The sequence below is a fragment of the Gobio gobio genome (genome assembly GCF_949357685.1).
Source record: "Gobio gobio genome assembly, chromosome: 2".
NCBI lineage: Eukaryota > Metazoa > Chordata > Actinopteri > Cypriniformes > Gobionidae > Gobio > Gobio gobio.
In genome coordinates, this window is record NC_137098.1 from 47,074,400 (window position 1) to 47,088,574 (window position 14,175).

Genomic DNA, 14,175 nt, shown 5'->3' on the forward strand with positions numbered 1-14,175 from the left:
TGCCATTTTCTCTCAGTGGCTGAACATTTCTCATTATTTTGAATAGCTCTGTAAATTTAGATGCTCACACCTAAACACAACACTGCTACTGGTGTGTGCTCCAGTAAATCTTCCATGTTTTTTTGTAAAGTGTGTTTGCTTTAGACCACGTGCTGTGTACAAGTAAAAAATATCTAGTGTTAATGTTTAACAGGTCTCAGCCAAGCAGGCTGCACTGCCTGCGGAGCGATTATGAATGCCGCTGTACTTCATGTGTGAGCTTGTTTAGGAACTTTTAGATTTTAACTGTTTGTATATGGATGGCTTCTCCCCTGGTGACCATAAATCACCTTAAAAAGATAAGCTTCAATAGTCAGCACTATCCCTAGAAAATACACGGTCCATTATAGATCATTTTATTCCTAATATGTTAGACTACGTCTTTTACATTATGTCTTTTCATTATATTCATCTCATTTAAAAAATTTGGACATTTAGTGTTTAATGCTGTTTAATGCAGATTTTGTTAGCTTAAGTGTTGACAGAGATAAAGAGGTTACTGTAGCAGAGATGGACAGTAACTAAGTACATTTACTTGAGTACTGTACTTAAGTACACTTTTTGAGTATCTGTACTTTCCTTGAGTAGTATTTTTTCTGGAAACTTATGACTTTTACTTAACTACATTTGAAAGACAAATATCGTACTTTTTACTCCATTACATTTCTATCAAGGCCCTCAAAGTCGTAGCCGCTTTGAAAGTCAGTGGATGATTTGTTTTCTTCTTTAAAACGTGAATCTTTTTTTTTTTGTGCAGACAGTATCACTAATCACTCTTGTAGGATCACATGAAGTTCAATGATTTCCAAGTATTTTTTGAACACTAATCAATTGATGGCAAAATAGAAGGCGGCAGTTCCCAGACGCAGTGCGCGCAAACATGGCCATACTTAAAAGTTAAAATTAAGAAGAGCAGACGTGGATAAGTCTGAAAAAGTGCGACGACACAAAAGTGCAAACAGAAAGCTGCCTCTCAGACGCCAGACCACAAGTACTGAAGTCTATTGAATCTACTCAAATTTTATAGATTTACCCGCCAGTGCCATAGCCTTGTGGATAGAGCGCTAACGCATAGGTAACTTACGACAATGATGTTAGTTTGCATGCAAAAACGTAGTTGGGCTAATAATGTTAACTGAAGTCCTTTCAGAAATGTTTTTTACATAATCCTATCAAATAAACACAATGTAGAAACCTTTCTTTTCTAGTATGATTTTGAGTTTGATAAGAGCTTTGTAACTTTTAAACAAGTATTTAAATGAGTTCAAAGTATGCTAGCATGTCAGATGGAGCATGACTTGCTTAAACCACCATGATGGAACAGCATGCATTCAAACAACAATGCAACAATAATAAAATAATGCGTTTACTTTTACTTTTGATACTTAAGTACTTTTAAAAGCAAGTACTTCTGTACTTTTACTTAAGTAAAAATCTTTCTTTACAACTTTCACTTGTAATGGAGTAATATTTAACCAATAGTACTTTTACTTTTACTCAAGTAATGGAGTTGTGTACTTTGTCCACCTCTGTACTGTAGCTATACCCATTAATAGATGGCAGTGGCTATTTTCACCAAGTGCAAATAATGATAGATGCTATTTACACCAAGTGTAAACCAAGTTTACACCAAATGTGTCCCTTTTACAACATTTCAAATACCTCAGTTCTTGCCATCTCTAAAAAGCCAAGCCAATGTTGATTCTTGCTTCATTACAAGCTCTGTCGCATTCTCTTTTTGAGTCAACTAACCTATGCCTCTCACCACACCATTTACACCAAGTGTAAATGGCAACTATATTTACACTAAGTGAAAATAAAATTTTCTTAGTGATAGATTATATTTACACTAAGTGCAAATAGCTGTAGATGCTATTTACTAAGTTAAATGGCATACTTAGTGAAAATAGTGATATATTCTATTTACATCATGTAAAAGTAGCATTTCTTTGCAATATGTGCAAATAGTAATTACATGCAATTTATACTTTATTTTGACAGATACATACTATTTGCACCTCAGTATTGTTGTACATTAACACGATGCAATAATAACATAGAGTGTAAATTATTATATTTATTAAATTATTAAATGGATGCCACCTTAATAGGACAATAAAAACCCTCCCTACCCTAACCCTACCCAATAAATGCTTTTATTATTATTATTATTAAACATTTCATTAGGCACTTTATTTCCACTTTTAGAACATTTTCTTATTTTTTATTGAAAGTAAATGCCTTTCTAATGTGATATGTGTTGGGAAAAGGGATAAGAGCGAACTCTGCAAAAGGCGGATTCGAACCCGGGTCGATCGCATCAAAACCAAGATCCTTAAGCCTTACACTTTACTGATTGCACCACTGAAGGCGTTGAAATATGCATGTTTTTTTTAATGTTGTTTGGCCCAAACAGGGATTGTTAGGCAGAGCTAGTGCGAATAGCACTTGCCAACAAGGCACGCTATTTGCACTTAGGGTGCTTTCAAACTTTGTTCGACTGGACCGAACCCGAGTTCCATTGTTGCCCCCGCTGGACTGTGTTCATATTATATTATTTGGGTCCGACCCGGGGTGCATTTGTGTCATCAAAGCAGCAGCTGTTTACCCGCTTGCTTAGTAACAACAGCGAGCCTGAAGGTGGCAAAATGCATAGCGTTGCTCACCTCACTTTTATATTTTTGTTTTTGAACCGTTGGTTTTGTTTCTAAAGCTTCAGTACGTAATGGCACTTGCATCTATCTGCCACGAATGTACTGCAAATGCTCTAAAGAACACTGAAGACGAGCAGAAATGAGATTTACAGCTCTCTGCTTGCAGTACATCAGTCACGCTCGCCAGAAAAATGAGTGAAACGCACACAAACACATTTTTATCAAATCATACGTCATTAATAGCGATTCACTTACGCAATTTAGGACGATTGCGTTCACATCAGCAGCGAACCGTACAGGAGTTCACATGAACCGAACCCCAGACCACCTTTTTAAGCGGACTCGGGTACGGTTCGCAGGTGCGCACCCGAGTTCGGAAGACCGCATTCACATCATCCAAAACGAACCGAACTCTGACATCAATCGAACCCGGTTGCGCACCAAAACTGCTAGTGTGAAAGCACCCTTAGTGTGAATAGACACTCCGTTAATGGATACGGTATTTCCTTGAAAATAAATACTAGCACAGCGCTACAACAACCATAATCAAATGACCCTTCACAGTAGATAATGCTTTACAATGAACTCTGTTAGAGAGCTACATATAGCAGTTTATCTGTGCAATAAAACTCACCTGTTGAGTAATAAAAACGGCATCTCCGTGTCCCTTTTACAAAATTTAAAAATCCCTCAGTTCTCGCCATCTCTGAAAACCCAAGCCAATGTTGATTCTTGTTTTATTACAAGCTATGTCGCGTTCTCTTTTTGAGTCAACTAACCTATGCCACTCCCACACCATACACATGTTAAAGTAGCCAGAGCAACTTTTCTCAAACCTACGGATATGATGAGACATGCACAAGCGAGTGACACATGTGTGCAGTTTACCAAATAAAACATCCCGCTAGGTCTAAAATGTAAACACTTATGATAGGCTTACCATAGTGAATCAGGGTACATAGTGAAACAAGACAAAAACACATTTTAAAAGTATTATTGATAATGTATTGACTCATTATTCAAATGTTGTTATTTTAGAACAGGGGTCCCCAAACTCAGACCTGGAGGGCCACTCTCCTGCAGAGTTTAGGTCCAACCCCAATTAAACACACCTGAACCAGCTAATCAGTGTCTTACTAGGGCAATAAAGACATTGATTAGCTGCTGAGGTGTGTTTGATTGGGGTTGGAGCTAAACTCTGCAGGACAGTGGCCCTCCAGGACTGAGTTTGGGGACCCCTGTTTTAGAACAAAACATAGTTACACAGTGTACCTTTTAATGTTAATTTATGAATATACTATTGTTCATTGTTAATTCACATTTGTTCATAATACACACAACTGTTCGTTTACACAACTTTAAAAATGTATTAATGCACAGTATGTTGAAATTAACATTAACAAAGAAATTAACATCAACCATTTGTTTGAATAATAAAGTTTCCTCTCGCTTGTTCTGTGGGCTTATGAGCAGTGTGAGTCTGGCAGATGTAGCAGATCAAAGTGAGAGTATTTTCAAAGCTCAGAGGCACCGGAGCAGAGGTCAGGGGCCCCGCTCACCTCTTCTCTACTCCCACCATGTGGCTACATCACTTGTGCTTATTCCATGAAAAGTGAATGTAATGCTTTCACTGATTCACTTTTTTTTCTTGTTGCTTTCTGCTTCTTTTCTCTTTGCCACACTCTTTTCTCTCTGTCTTTCTCAGGCTTGTCCCGTTTTCTTCAGGATCCTGAGCCTCAGGTTGTGCCCATAGGTGGCACTGCCCGGTTTGAGTGCAATGTAGATGGCTTGCCCACCCCAAGTATCACCTGGGAGAAGGACCAGGCACCACTACCTGCACCTGCAGAACCTCTAGAACCATCCAGGTAAATGATCTTGGCATGAGTTGGAATGTATAATTCTCTTTTTGTCATACTCTATTCAAGTATGAGAATGTTTGCACTGAGGACTCCATGGCAAGTGTAAAGGTAGTCCAACATGCAGGGGTGTAGTTTGTCGGGGGGGAAGTACAACCCCCCCCCCCCCCCCCCCAATATTTATACCATGGTTAATGGTGGAAAGCCTGTATTTGAGAAGGGCCAATCAATGACTCTGTGTACAAGAGGCCCATTAGAGGTCAAAGAGTTAGGCATGGGCCCCATCAAAGAGGTGGACATTAGATGGAGGCAGAGGGCAGGGAACTGTTGCATCAAATTAAGTCCGGGTCATCGGTTTAAAGTATGTAATGTCATGTGATAATCGGAGGGCTTACTATAGTTGAAGCTGCCAAATTTCTGTAACTCAGTCATCCCCTCTGAAAAGGTCAACTAAAGAATCTGTAAGAAACTGTAAAGATTTTTTGGTCAGGAAAATCTCTTGCTGGCTATGCTGCAAAGTAATCATGTAAAGTATTGATGGCATACTCATACAGTCCAAGTTGGCTCAACCTTGTTATGGTGTCATCTTAATGTGTGCACTGCACACATCCAACACGTGCTCACAGAAAATGCTGTTTTCTGTGCTGCAGACACCGATACATGCTGCACACACATGGGCACAGAACAGCTTCTCATAGTGAATATTACACGATAATTAATTCTTTTCCTCGTCTTTTTGTACAGCAAACGAACAAACACATACACACACAAATATGTCAAAAGTATTGCAAGGGTTTATAATGGTATGGTTGGGATCACCAAATCGGTTGAGTTTCTAGTACAGGGGTCGGCAACCTATGGCACACAGAGGGATAATCACTATCATGTGAAAATAGGTGTATGTATTTCATATTAAGTCCCTCGAACTTGCTTGTAGATGTACAATTTGAGGAAATCATTCCTCATAGTCACACATCCTGTTTTATTAAATTATAACGACAAGCCATTCGCGAAACCGGAGTTGCACACTTCTGATTATCCCTCTGCGTACCATAGGTTAATTGCTGACCCCTCAATTCCTTTTTTGTGTCTTGATAATTAATAGAAATTAATTAATCTTTAATTTAGCAGATTGCTGCATAGATATTAATAGGATATTTTTTTCCTTTGCCAAACTCCTGATTTGATTGGATTAGCAAAAAGGGCATTTGGCTACTGATTGTTAATTTCTTTGTAAAAATTCAGGAGCAAAACATGCTATGTTTCAGGAAGCTGGTGAGATTTCTCTATTTATTTTGTCTTTTTATTCTCAGTCTCTCTCTGCTGTTTCCTGATCCTCTTTCTCTATTTGTTTTCTTCTCTCTTGCACAGCCATATGCTTGAATTTGAGCAAGCACACAAAACACTTGCACAGAGAGATGTACTGTAGGTATGCAGCATACACTTGAAGCACACATTATATAATCACAGCCTCTTTCAGACTGAGAATGAAAAGGTGCTACAAGAACATAATCGTGTCCAGTGTTATTCAGTTTTGAATCTTTCAATCTTTTATATCTTTTGTTAAATGAATTCACCTCATGATATCCAGCCACATGATAATAATATTACTGGGTTTTTTATCCCTACTGTTTACTAATGGATAGTTTTTTGTTTTTTTTAAATAATACAGACACATACAAATAACATCAATGGACAGACAGACAAACAAACCCAAAGTGCTGAGGGATAAAACAATTACATATAAAAAGTATACATCTCTTCCTGCATTAATTATTCAGAAACATGACAGAAATAGGTGGTCAGAGTTTCTGTAGAAACGAATGCACAGGTTTCCATAGTCTCAAAAATTTGTCCGACTTGGGATTTAAGATCACAGGTTAGTTTCTCCAAAGCAAAAAAAAGGCTGATAACTAAGCTATCATCATGGTAACCACTGGAGTTCAAGAGTTCAAGAGTTCAAGAGAGTTTTATTTGTCACATACACAGTTACCTGGAACCTGGGGTGCAGACCATTACTGTTTTTAGGAGTATGGTTCAGCAAACTGAAGGGAATTAAATAAACCATTTACCAATTATCTCCTGGATCGCAGAATGAACCCATTTCCAGAATGAATGAATGAATGAATGTGATCACAGGACCAAAATAAATGAAAAAATGTGCCCTTGTATATCTTACATTTAAAAACAAAGGTTTGAACAATTAGGGAACATTCTATGGAGGCGAACAGGTGTAAAGTAAATCCTGTGAAAAAAATGAAAATGTTGTTCATGTAGAGAAATTGAAGTATATTTTGGAAAAAATGCCATTAAAGACCTTAGTTCAGTCTGCCGAACTGAATGATACCCCCAGGTCCCATTCCCCACAATGGCTTCAAAGAATCATAAACTGATGAATCAGAATACACCAATAGGCATAAAACTAGGAAATAATCCCTTTGAGAGATTTAGCTGAAATTGTGGTTTCTTCCAATTCTGATACGTTTAAACAGAATTTATTCTGCCATAAAAGAGATTTGAAGGTATTTGAAAAAATCTACAGGGAAAATATTCAACTCTATCTGAGTTGTTCAAATGACTTCAAAGATTCAGAAATCATCAGGCCTGAAAAATCTGACAATCCCTTAGAACTCCAATCCAACAGACCAATACTCCTAATCTGAATGGGAAAATCAGGATTCAAAGCCAAGGGAGATTGGACAGAAACAGCTTGAGGATGACTATGGGATATTTTAACTAATATCTATTAATGTAGATATTTTCAAGGGGTTAATGCTTGTTTTGAAAATGTTCAATTTCAACTACAGAGAATTTTATTAAAATGTCTCCTGATTGCATCATTGAGAGATTTCATCATCTGATGTCAGTTTCTGTTGAGGAATCCACTGAGGAGTGTTTCTCTTCATATGACAGCATTCCCCAGGAACTAGGGACATTTTACACTACGATGGTAGTGCATGTACAGTATGAACTTTTTAATGAAATAACATTTTATATTCCATTGGGGACTTTGACCTTTCAACACTATATTACAGACAGCTAGACAGATGTGTTTACTCTTAGCCGTCTGTTTAACAATTTGAATCATTAGATGTAAGATTGTGAATTAAGGTTGTATGCGCAGTAAATGTACAGTAGTTAGGAATTACAAATGAGAACAAAAAGGATACAGATTGTTTGGAGATGTGCTTCCGAGATCATTCTCTGTCTGAATCAGACTCTTCCTTTTGTATCCATAAAAAGAATCTTTTGTATTCACAGCCCCTCTCCATATTAATGAGAACACACTTGCACATTAGCTGTGCATTAAAACACTGTCGTGTTCAGGCGGCTGCTGCAGTCACTCTCTCATTTACATCCCGGGCACAGCTGAGGCGGTGCCGTGCCGCTGGAGGTGTAGCTCTGGTGGGGACGTGTCCTCAGCTGAACTCTTACAGCCCCAATGAATTCTGAATTCTAAAATGCACCCGGTTTCAACTCGCTCGCACTCACAGATGGACGAATTCACCCAACCTTGGGCTTTGTGGCCTTTCTGCCAGAGTGTCTTGCTCTTGGGGATGAGTCTACAAGATTAATGGTGTATAATATCGGTCCTGAATGAAAAGGGGATTTGAAAGTGGTCTCTTGGGGAGAAAGATGACTATAGAATGAATATTAGTGGTGCAACCTGACCTCGCCACTGCAAACAAAGAGAGAAAGAGTGAGTGGAAGAGAGAAATTGACTTTTGAAGATACAAGCTGCCATTTTGGACTGTTCTCCTACATCTGTAGACTAAACTCTGTCTGTACTTCTTTCCTCTGGCATTTATTTTCACTTTCTCACTCCCCCGCTAAGTTATTTCTGCAGTATGGTTGGTGTACATTGCCGCTTTATATGTTGATCTGAGTTGACTGGCACTTAGTGCTGGGATAAATAGCAGATTTCTAGCCCCCTAAAGCTTAAAAGAAGCTTCAGTTTAGAAGAAGAACAAACAAACACACACACACACACACACACACACACACACACACACACACACACACACACACACACACACACACACACACACACACACACACACACACACACATATTGAAACTTTCAGTTGATTTTGAAATACTAATACTAATCTCTTTCCTTCTCTTACAGGTACATATCTCTTCCCAATGGGGTGCTGCAGATTTTAGGAGTCTCTAAAGAAGATGAAGGCTTTTACCGTTGTGTGGCCTTCAACTCTGCCCGCAAGCGCTTCAGCCAAGATGCTTCTCTCACAGTTAGCCCAGGTAAAATACAAAGACCTGTTCCTAATTACCCCATCATAGACTGCTTTTCATTATCCGTGATCTGTCCACCTCACATAGACTCTTGAAGCTCCATTCACCTCATCTGTCTGACTCACACAGTAATGGCCTTATAGAGGTTTAGAACTCAGTGAGTGCATTCTGGGAGAATTCATTAAACATTGAAATTATAGAGTTCTACTTAATAGTGCTAGTTATAATGTTAGTTTTTCTACCCTCTCCCTGAACCCTGTTTTTGTTGCGTTGCCCTATAAGTACACTGTAAAAAAAAAAATCTGTAGAAAAACAGATAGTGTCCTGACAAAAAAGAACCAATATGTTTTCCATTAAGTTTACAGATATTTAATGCACTTTGTAATTCAGAATATGAACACAATTCCTTCATAATAAGAGGATAGTCTACCCTAAAATGACAACTCTGTCATCATTCACTTACCCTCATGTTTTTCTAAACCTGTATGCATTTCTTTCTTCTGCTGAACACAAAAGAAGATTTTTGTGAAGAATGTTGGTAACCAAACAGTTTTGTTCTCGTTGACTATTTTTTGTTTTATGTGTCCATACAATGGAAGTCCGTGGGAACCGACACTGTTAAGTTAGCCTACTAACATTCATCAAAATATTTTGTTCCATAAGAAAGTAAGTCATACAGGTTTAGAGGGACATGAGGGTGAGTAAATGATGACAGAATTGTCATTTTTGGGTGAACGATCCCTTTAACACGGTACATTGGGCTGTATTTTTATAGTCGTTTCCTAGAGTGCCTTTTTGTATGGGAAATGTGAAATTAACTTTGCAGGTTTGCTTCGTCCTTCACTAACAGTCTCTCTGCAAAAGCTAGATTACATTGTGACAGCTTCACATCAATCTATGCCGAAATGTGAAATGTGCAAAAAATATCAGACTGAAATGAAAACTCTTTAAAATAATGCTTTACTTTAGAAGGACTTGAAGCATGGCAGTGACATTTTTTTGTATTTTACTTGTTGTTTTACTTCTGGTGTTTAGGTATGATAATATCTATCCTATTTTCTCCCATTCCGCTTTTTTAAGTCTGACGTCACACATCACCGTTTCCCGGTCCAAAAGCTCTTATTAGATCCCAAAAGAAAACATTAAAAGGTGCTAATGTACACTCTGTTTGTGCTGTAACACTACCAAAATATCATGATCCTATAATCTTTATCTCCATGGCAAATATCTCCAGCCAGTGATTCATTTTTTTCTGAATCGTTCAAATGTTGTCCGGGACACCCATGAGCCCAGAGACTGTGGGTTTTTAAAAGCTTAGCTTAATAGTAAATGGCTGTTGAAAAGGAGTGGAGGCTTGTACCCTGAAAAGTATTCGTTACGTCATGACTTAACAAGTGGATTATTTTACTGTGATTGAAAGACCAGGGCCCGTATTCATAAAGATTCTAAGAGTCCTCTCAGAGAACTCCTAACTTAGCTTAAAAACTTTTACGTAGGAGTCTTAAGTTAAGAGCTATCCGGGACCGATCTGAGAGCAACTCTGAGCAAGGAAAATACAAAAACTTTTATCTTAGTGAAGAGGCGGGGCTGACCCCGTTGCTACGTATGACACAGTCTTTTGAAGACTGTGATTGATTGGTTGTCCAAAAAGGGGGAAAAAAGGAGCGCTTTTAAGTATAGGGTCTATTCTAAGCCTTCACTTTGAAATTACAAGCGCAAATTGTACTATTTTACCGTTCTCTCTTACTCTCTCACACACACACACACACACACACACACACACACACACACACACACACACACACACACACACACATTATATATGTATATAAATCCTTTTATTATTTACCATGCTGTTAATTTCCTATAAGGTATTTGATTTGCTTAGAATTATAAACATTGTTCCACTCTTTCCAATTACACTGATTGCTCGCATGTCTATTTAATTGGTGGTTTGAAAGTTGGGTTTAATGCAACAAACATGATCCCTGCCCGATCTAATCTATAGCGTCTTAAGTCACAGTCATCCATTGTCTGCAACACATTTCTTCTCCCTCTTCGTCTTTCTGCCATTTTCTCCCCTGCTAAAGAAACTCTTAAGCCTCTTAAAAGTCCTCGTCCGTGCTCCTAACAAATTTGACCTTAAGACCTCTTTTAAGGATTAAGACGCTTTCTGAATTACTTTTTTCTTTTCTAGGATTTTTGCGTTAATTTTAAGAGTAAACGCCCACATTTCTAAGAATTTTCTTAGAATTTTGTCACTAGGAGCTACTCTTTGCATTAAGATTCTTTATGAATACGGGCCCAGGTTTCTAAACACCATATGGTCCTGATATGTAAAAATGAGTGGTCATTGGTGCAAAATTTATTCACCTTACAGATGTCATACAAATATGAAATGAGCTATTTTGCAGCTTAATTTTCATAATACTCATATATAGATAACAATTTTACATCAAAAGAACATTGGAAATGTGATTCCTCGTGATATGATCCCTTAAAATTTTGAAACATCAGTTTTATGGCTCAATTTCAGTCTTTTTATTTAAAGTAAAGTTTAAATGTCTGCAGTGGCCCTTTCAGTGTTTTGTGTGTGTGTGTTTAAGTGCCCTCTGCAGAGGTGGTCTGTGTTGCAGGCAGAATTGATTTCCTGCTGTCCTTAAGGCTGCTCGGCTGATGAAATGGAGTGGGCAAAAGGAGGGATGGAAGAGAGGAATGAGATGAGGAACAAAGACAGAGAAGGCTAGAAAGATAAAAAACTAAATGAAATAAAAGAGAGTGTGGGAAGACGAGGGAGACGGATGTAATGCTATGAAGTCAGTCTCTGCCTTTAACCGCTCCTCACACACACCTCTGAAAGACTTAAATCTCCATGCTGACCTTTGTTCATTTCCATTATGCTTCTGTTTTATCAGCCAGAGACCTGAATGATTTTCTCTGTGTGTTTCCATCTCACACACTCATCTTTCAAGCCATCTTTCTAATTGTTCCGCATTCATCTTTCTGCTTCTTCTTCTTTCAATGCTTTTATTTGTTTCAATTACTTCATAAAGCTTCTCTCTCTTGAAATGTTTTAAGTGAAATGTGTCCGAGTCTGAGAGATAGAATGAGAGAAAGAGAGAAATTAGGAAAAATGCGAGATTGAGAGAAAGAAAAGAGAACAATGCAAGGAGTAGTACAATGAGAGAAATAGAACGACAGAGATGAGGTGGGTAGAATTAACCCTTAAATGCATGAATGTTTCACCAATCATTATTACATATTCGGATCTTTAGCTGCCCAGATCTAACATGGATGGATCTCTACCTGCCACAATAATATAAAACTCTCCTGATAATAGAGTAACAATTACAGAAGAATAAAATAAAGCATTTTTTGTTACCTTTTGGAGCTTGGAAGGGTTTAGTTTGAGCATATGTTTTATACCATCATCACTGTCCTCGCTAGAGCTCATTTCCCACTACATTCAGCATTTGGCTCATATTCACAATCTCAAACATATTCTCAAAACTATCATTTTCAACATCTTCAAAATCAATATTTTGATCGCTGACAGCTTCTTCACCAGATTCACCATCAAGTGACAGTGATACTTATATTTGATTGCGTTCAGTACTTGCTCTACAGTAAATCACTGAGCCATTTCAAGTTTTGGTGATTCTTCCTATTCTTTTGTTTCCTGCCTGCGGTAACTATGAGTGAAACGTCACTCATTGTGTCAGACATTTCCACCTTAAGGAATAAAGGTGCATTGCACTTATTCAGTCATCAAAGATTCAATCATTGTTGTGCAGAAAAAATATACTTACACTGTTACACACCTCAAGTCATTAAAACTAAATGAATTTATACAATTTTTACAAAAAATGAAAGGGAAAACAGGCATTATTTTATAATTGTATAATTTTTTTCTGGTTATATTGTTTATAATTAATTGATTGAGGAAGGTTGACGTCTAACTTTAAAACAATGAATAAGGAGGAGGTTAGTGAATGGCGTCCTGGGTCTTTAGTGACGTATGCATTTAATAATAATAATAATAATAATACATTTTATTTGCAACGCACTTTACATTACATTAAACAAAATCTCAAAGTGCTAAAATAATCTCATTAATTATTTAATTAATAATTAAATGATTTAAGGGTTAAGGTGTTTGAAATCCAGTCATTTTAGTATTTACACGATCTTGAACTTGTTGTGAGGGCCAAAGATTTCCCTGCACAAATTTTGCCTTGAGTTCAAGTTGGTTGACCAACAGAAAGCAGCTTAGTTTGAAAGTGGCTTCTGTGCGAGCTGTTCTTCATTTATTGCTGAACTATTGACAATGGACCTTTAAACATAAAATGAAACAGCCATCCATCCATCCTGCTTCTTATTGTTTTATTATTACTCTATATTTTTTTATTTGGCAATATGCATTGAAGTATGTCAATATGCAAATATTTTTTTTTTGACACCAACTGAGAGAAAGAGAAAGAAATAATATGAGCAAAGAATTGAAGAACCCCAATAAGCAGCTTTTAAACCACGACAGAAACAAATTTTCTGGAGATTTATGTATAGCAGCTCTGACTGCTAGATACGTTTTAGCATGTGGCTAAATATGAATTATCTATATCATCCCAGTATGTTATCTGTACCTTTTGATCACCATGGTGACCTTTGTGTGTATGTAGACATCTAATGTAATGCTAATGGTAGTCTATGTTACATCAATTCAATTCAATTCACAATTATTTGTATAGCGCTTTTCACAGTACATATCGTTTCAAAGCAGCTTCACAGAAAATGCATGCGTCTACATTAACCCTTCAGTTGTTGATCTTATCTGTTATGTGATGTCTAACTTAAGTTTCTAATTTCTCTTTTAATATGTTGTTCTGTTTTTGCACACCTCCTCAGCTTTGCTAGTATAATATTTACAGTCTTTCCAATAAAACCATGTTGAATTGAATAATGAGAGATAGAATGTGAGGAATACAGATTGAAAGAGAGCAATCTTAACCTTGAGATAATCACAGTTTTGCTCTGTGAATGCAACGCATCTTTTGCCCCTGAGACCAGACAGCTCAAGTACACAGAAACAGTCATTGTGAGAGTGTGTGTGATTCAGGTATCTAATCCTGTTGAGATGTGAGGCAGTGGCTCATCAGCATTCTGCTTGATACGGTATATTTTGTTACACGCTCACTTTATCTTGAAAGGTCCAGGTCCGTATAGCAAACTTTTGCAGTTGTTCAAGCAGGTATTCATGGTCTGTAGTGGCCTGCTGTTCTCATTATTAGTTTGTTTTAAAAACAGGCGCACATCCACTGTATACTGCTTTTACACGGTGCACTCTGCAGCCTCAGACAGACATCTGACCCATT

General features: G+C 37.5%; 1 protein-coding gene across 2 annotated transcripts in view; it reads left to right on the forward strand.

Annotated features, from left to right (window-relative positions):
* Nucleotides 1-14,175, forward strand: part of igdcc4 (immunoglobulin superfamily, DCC subclass, member 4) — a 93,036-nt gene that overhangs the window by 51,360 nt on the left and 27,501 nt on the right. For both annotated transcript variants that reach the window (XM_079811005.1, XM_079811004.1), the window contains exons 3-4: nucleotides 4,399-4,558; nucleotides 8,679-8,812. In XM_079811005.1, coding sequence (XP_079667131.1) covers nucleotides 4,399-4,558; nucleotides 8,679-8,812 — 294 coding nt within the window. The remainder of the gene's footprint in view (nucleotides 1-4,398; nucleotides 4,559-8,678; nucleotides 8,813-14,175) is intronic.